General features: G+C 34.2%; 1 protein-coding gene across 1 annotated transcript in view; it reads left to right on the top strand.

Moving 5' to 3' along the window:
- Positions 1-2,971: 2,971 nt before the first annotated feature.
- The window catches only part of LOC107600099 (calmodulin-regulated spectrin-associated protein 2-like), a 44,730-nt gene continuing 40,972 nt past the window's right edge, over positions 2,972-6,729 (top strand). Inside the window, exons 1-2 of the mRNA XM_016291890.1 lie at positions 2,972-3,067; positions 4,339-4,598. Coding sequence (XP_016147376.1) covers positions 3,046-3,067; positions 4,339-4,598 — 282 coding nt within the window. The 5' untranslated portion in view covers positions 2,972-3,045. The remainder of the gene's footprint in view (positions 3,068-4,338; positions 4,599-6,729) is intronic.

The following is a 6,729-nucleotide window of genomic DNA, read 5'->3' as shown; positions in this document are numbered from 1 at the left end:
AGCTGTGCAGCTTGATGTTGCTTCTGTGTGTTTCCCTCTCTCTCTCGCTCTCTCTCTCTCTCTCTCTCTCTCTCTCTCTCTCTCTCTCTCTCTCTCTCTCTCTCTCATATTTGTTGGAGTTCAGTAAATGACTTCCATTTGTGCTTGAGAACTAGAAGCCTCCCTCTCTCACACATTAAAGGGTTGTGTGAGTGTGTATGTGTGTGTGTGTTTGATGAAAGGGTTGTGTGTGTGGGTAGAGGGCAGTAATTACAGCTATTCTCCAGAGCTGATAGTCAGAGGCCTTGGCCGCAGCAGCGGTCACACCCCTTCCTGTCTGACAGATCTGATCCACGACTCCTGCTGCTGAGTAACACAACCTGAGGACTCACATCTGCCTCAACACCTTACAGTTAAGACTCTACTACAGAGTTACAGAGTTACAATCCGACCTCATTAGTCTCAAAGGATGTGAATATCATGTATTTATTCTATTGATTGCACATGCCAACATTTAGGGGAAAAAATATTTTATTAATAGATTAATCTGATTGACATAGAGATATATGTACAATATTCATCTATGTTTGGGTGCAATCTCCTTTCTTCCTTTCCTGTTGCACAGTGTCAATACCATAAGATAAAACAAATCATGAATATTTATAAATATTGACAATTATAGTCTTAAGCTTTGGGCTTGCTGTAATGAATAACTTGCTAATAATTTTTTTATATAGTTTTTTTTGTTGTTGTTTTTACATTTTCACAAATATATGTTGATAGTGGCATAATAAATGAACCCCTTCCTTTACTATATATTTGACTAATTTTAATATATTTGAGTATAATATGTTAATATTTTACATTATACTTTAAATTAAAATATAATGTAAAATATGAATATATCATAATATAATTATAAAGAATATAATTATATACACACACTATAATTACATTAAAATGGTTCAGTTTTAATCTATATACACACACATGAACATCTTCCATCTCTATTTTTACAATACATTTTAATATCTAAGTTGTGATCTGATCTCAGTGAGGGTAATGAGTTATCATTTATTTAAAAAAGAATCACATGAAATTGTACATTTAATCTCTAATTATTTTAAAGAGGAAATTATGCTATTTTATATTAAGAAAAGCTTTTTTTTTTAAATTGTCAGATAAACGTACAGGAGGGAATTCGGGTAAATTAAGCCATTATTTATCATTGTTTAAATTTACCTGAAGTCACTACAATCAACATTTACAGCAAGATAAATCTAAACCATTTTATCAACAATATACACAGCAATTTTTTTTACACAGCGTAGCCTACAAACACATTAGCATATTTATAGAACTGAAGGTACAGATGTGTCAAATAGATCAGTAAAACAGATGAGGTGTGTCAAATCTGATTTTATGTGACAGCTCCGTGAATCTGCCTCAGCAGTGCTTGTCTGCGTCTGGGCGTTTCGCGCATGCGCAGTCATCTCTCTCTTTTTTTCCAGGCCAGCAGTGCGGCAGGCGGACCGCAGGGAGAGGGAGAGATTTTAGGAAGGACAGTTACAAAAGTTAAAGAAGACGAGAAATCATGGCACAAAACAGTGAACTCGTCGATCGCCTCTCCTCGCCATTGAACTTGGCATCCCTCATCATGGCGCTCGTGCCACCTATGAAATATTGATTTTTGTCATCTACTCCAACTTGGGGATATAATGCCGGGAAACGGATGAGAACTGGATTTGCTTGTTGGATATTGAATCCGGCGCTCGGGGATGCTTTGTGCTTCTAAAGAGTAAACTTTATTACTAACTGTTTTGTCATTTAACATTACATTAAAAGTCCATTTAAATTTGACATGCAAGTTTCAGAAATCACAATAAAGTATAATTTAGTTGCTATTAATGCTTGTCAGTATTTGGCAGTAACCGTATTTTAAAGACAATTATAAAATTATACATAAAGTACTTACTGTAAGTCCTACTGTAATTGGGTCGCAAAAACACTCTTTAATTTAACTGATTGCACTTAATCAAATTTAATAATACATTTTCATTTAATTGCAAATAACATACAATGAAGTGTCCAATAATATTACATGCATTTGTACTTCAGTAATTTCTTTTAACCTATATTATTTCCATAATAAAGTCTCTTTTTGAAAGTATGCATAAGTGTACTTCTTTTTCACAAGGGGCCAATCATACAGTAACAAGTATTTTTTACATTTACCTTCATGATCCTGTGTTTGCATGGTAGTACTATGTAAATACCATGGTGCATGAATATGGTCCTCATTTAGTACCATGGCAAAAATCTTTTTTTTTTGTAAGTGTGATAATATCTCCCCATCAGTCACTGCTCTTCACAGCAGAGTGAAACTGCTGATCAGCATGAGAAACAAACACAAGAAAACGAGCACCACCATCGCAAGGCATCCTTAGTATTAAGAGCCAGTTTTATGATTCTTTTATAATGCTTTTGGCATCTTTTTGAAGAAAAAATGCCTGGAAGGGTTTGGAACAACCTTGAATAAATCATGACAGAACCAACCAGTGCAATTAGCAAACAACATCAATCCAGTTAATGATGGACAAAATCAAGTCCTGTTCTGCTTCATTTTTAATTGCTTGAGAAGCTGTTTCACAGTAAGGAAGAAGAGATGATTGTAATTGACATTTCATGCTGCCCTTAACATACAATTTGTTCAGTGTCATTATACTTGATTATTATAAGCATATGCTAAGAATATCTTCAAAATTCTATAGAACATAGTATATTATCTGCTGTAAAAACCTTGATAATTGACCTTAAGATAATAATTTCATAAAGGAACAGAGTTATGTTTCCTTACAGTAACATTTAAACTCGCAAAGGGCAGAGTTGAACTTTTGAAAGGCTTTTGTGAGTCGTGGTGACTTGCTGCCTCAGGCTTTTCTCTTTCTGACCCCTCACTTCCTCTCTGTGTTTGTCATGCTTTCGAGAGCCGCTTCCTGCCTCTGTCCTCCATCTAGCTGGGATGAAACGTGGGGGAAAAACCTTTCCATAACCAGGCAGCTCTTTATGAGCATGTTCAGGAAAAACCGTGAGCTTAACAGAAGTGTGTGTGTGTGTGTGTGTGTGTGTGTCTGTGTGTGTGTGTTTTTGCTTCTGGCTCTGAACTGGCGGAGACTGGCAGAGAAAGGGTTTCCATTGACGCAGCATCTTTTCATAAAGGTTAAGGGGAATGGTTTTAAGAGTGTTCTGATGCCTCTGTAAATATTGAAATACACATAAAGACTGTCGCCAGCAGTTATAAGTTAATGCTAATGTTGGAATAAGTGTTTAATAGGGATGGATAATGATGGTCAACCAGTCATACAACAACCAAATGGCTGTTTTTTTCTTATTTATTTATTTAATTATATTTATTAAAAAAGTAGAAATTATTAATAAATAATAAAAATAGTTATTTTAATACAATTATATTTTTATATACTTTTTATTTTATTTATTTTTAATGTTTAATTATTATTACATTTTTTATTATTTTTTAAAAATGAAAAACATTTCTTCTCTCTTTATTTATTTGTTCGATTTAATTTAATGTTATTTAATTTGTAATAAACTATTTTATTCATTCATTAGTAAATATTTAATTATTATTATTTTTATTTGTAATGTTTTATTTTTAAGCAAGAACAGCAGGAACTGTACTGCACCTTTAAGGCACATATTTCCTGCTGAAAATGAACACACGCACACAAAGACATACCGAAAGGAAATGACCCGGGAAGAGCAGGAATCTACATCGCCTGTATGTAGTCTGACTCACACTGAAGCATTATGGGATGCCAGGAATTTCCTTGGCCTTCTAAACTCAGACATCTGCAGTCGCACTTCAGCGTCAGAAACAGAGCTGAATTGTCAGTCTGCAGATGTTGTCATCCTGATGCAGTTAATTTCTGTTTGTGTGCATCACGACTGCTTTGTTTTTGTAGGCAAGTGCTCGTGACTCATTTTTTTCAGGCCTGTACCTGGGTGTTTACTTGTGGGTGTGTGTAATTGTGTTTGCTTGCTACCCAGTGATTGCAGTCTGTATGTGTGTGTGACTCAATTCATGCATGCCTGTACCTGTCTGTTTGTGTGTGTTTTGAGTCTATGGTGCTATTCTGAAGCTCTTCAGTGAATCAGATTAAGCGGGAGTCGTAATGGGATTAGTCTGAAAACAGTGTGCCTCTCTCTTCAGGTTCCATTCTTTGACCTCACATCAGTCTGTTTGACCAAGCATTGATACTGAATCAGCTTTAAAGATCACATTAAGTTATTTTTTTACCTAAAGAAATGAATATAGTATACCTGTAATTTTCTCTTTAGACTGTGTACCGGTGGAGTTGGAGGATCCATTCTACAGAGACCAGTATGATCAGGAGCATGTGAAGCCGCCCGTTGTGTCTCTGCTGCTTTCTGCAGAGTTGTATTGCCGTGCTGGGAGTCTGATCCTCAGGAGCGACGCGGCTAAACCTCTGCTGGGTCACAACGCTGTCATCCAAGCCCTCGCTCAGAAAGGCCTCTACGTCACTGACCAGGAGAGACTCGTGACTGAGAGAGACCTCTGCAAGACCCCCATACAGATGGCAAGTCATTTGACACTACACCTTCATTTTTTTCTATTGCAAAACTGACATAGAAGGATTTATTTTAAGAGTGACATGACCCTGCAAACGATTTCAAACTGACTGTTGCAATGCCTTCATAGTAATAGTAATATCACTTCATAGTAATATGTGCACAATATATGGGCACTATGGCTGTGTAATTTGGTAAAAAAAAATTTATTGTAATTTTTTTCTGATAAAAATTGTGATTTTAAAAAAGTTAAAAAAAGGGTTGCTATGCTTGTTTGTAAATGTTGAGTTATATATCAATAATAATAATAATAAGAAGAAGAAAGTAAAATAAGAAACATTACTATTGTAATATTTCACTGTAAAAATTGTTTAAAAATCAGCTGTTTAGGAAAAACATGTGAAATTACAGTCTTAATTTCTTTATTTTCAAGCATTAAACCATCAAACTTTTATTTTTCTTATTTCTCCAGGTTGCTCACTTAAAGGTAATCTTTAAAAACACCACTCATTTAATAACATTGTTAAATGTAATATTTAGCAAATCTTAAAATGAATATCAGTTTTTTTCGTACTGTGCATTATAATGCTGTGATTTCTAAATTCACTTAATTTAAAATAATAGTTTTTAGCGTTTTATTTTTTTATTATGTAACTATTAATTATTATTAATTATTTAGACAAAATAGCATTTTGATATTGGCCAGATTTATTGGCTTATTGGTGTTAACTATATACTGTATATATTTTTTATTAAATACATTTATTATAATAATTGATATTGCTATACAACCATAATTGATGTTGTGATGCCTAAATTTACTTGTAGTTTTTAAAACGATTGATTTAAATGTTTTGCTTTTTATTTTTTATTTAATTATTTAGACAAAATATTTGTAATTGGCCATATTAATCGGCTTATTGTCATCGACCAGAATTTTAATATCAGTGTATCCTTACTACTGACTGAAGCTTTCATAAGTCTGATGTAATGCCTTCATAGTGATTTTTATAGAACAAGCAAGTAAAACGGGAATTGAGTCAGAATGGGAATTTTTTTGGCGTGGCTATAATTTTGAGGTTGCTGTCATAATTTAAAGGGATAGTTCACCCAAAAATGAAAATTCTATCATTAATTACTCGCCCTCATACATACATATTAAGATAGTTTTGATGAAATCTGATTGCTTTCTGACGCTGCATAGACAGCAATGTAATTACCGCGTTCAAAACCCAGAAAGATAGTAACGACATCGTTAAAATAAATTCATGTGACATCAGTGGTTCAACCGTAATTTTATGAAACTACGAGAATATGAGAATGCTTGTAAACAAGGTGCAGTGCATCTGGGTTCTACATCAGAACGCCGCCTCCTGCGTCAACAACACCACACGCATGTGTCGTGGTACTCCCGTGATTGTGTGTCAAAGACACAGAAATTGTTGAATAAAGTCGTTATTTTTGTTTTCTTTATGCACAAAAAGTATTTACGTAGCTTCATAAAATTACGGTTGAACCACTGATGTCACATGGACTATTTTAACAATGTCCTTACTACCTTTCTAGGTCTTGAACATGTCAGTTGCGTTGCTGTTAGTGATGCAACGGATCACAAAACTCACAGTTCACATCATATTTTGGATTTTGAGTCACGGATCAGATAATTTTTTCGGATCAGCAAAAAAAAAATTTTTAGTGAACGCTTACTTTAGGTACTTCTATACCACAGCAAAAACTACTAGCTTAACTAATAAAGTTAGTAATAAAACAAGAACAATTACACAATTTACAAATAAAGTCAGTAACAGTAGCATTCAGGTGCAGAAATGTAATAATTAAGTGTAAAATAACACAATAGTGCTCACTGCACAAGTTAAATACAGATTAATCTTTGTTAGAGCTGTGGTGTTATTTGATTAGCAGACAGAAGCAGGTATTAATTGGCTGCTGTCTCTTTAAGACCAAATGCACGGACCTAATACTGACACACATCCGTTTTTCTTCTCAGTTGTTTACATTCACTTAAGACATAACCGACTGTGTTTACTAGAATATTTGCCAAAATGGGTATTTTAACATAAATTTGTGTGTATGTGAAAGAGGAATCAATTCGCTGTTCACGCGGTGTCTCTCTCTCTG

This window comes from Sinocyclocheilus grahami, unplaced genomic scaffold, assembly GCF_001515645.1.
Source record: "Sinocyclocheilus grahami isolate Dianchi unplaced genomic scaffold, SAMN03320097.WGS_v1.1 scaffold277.1, whole genome shotgun sequence".
In the NCBI taxonomy this organism is placed as follows: Eukaryota; Metazoa; Chordata; class Actinopteri; order Cypriniformes; family Cyprinidae; genus Sinocyclocheilus; species Sinocyclocheilus grahami.
This window is presented reverse-complemented; position numbering and strand designations above follow the sequence as displayed.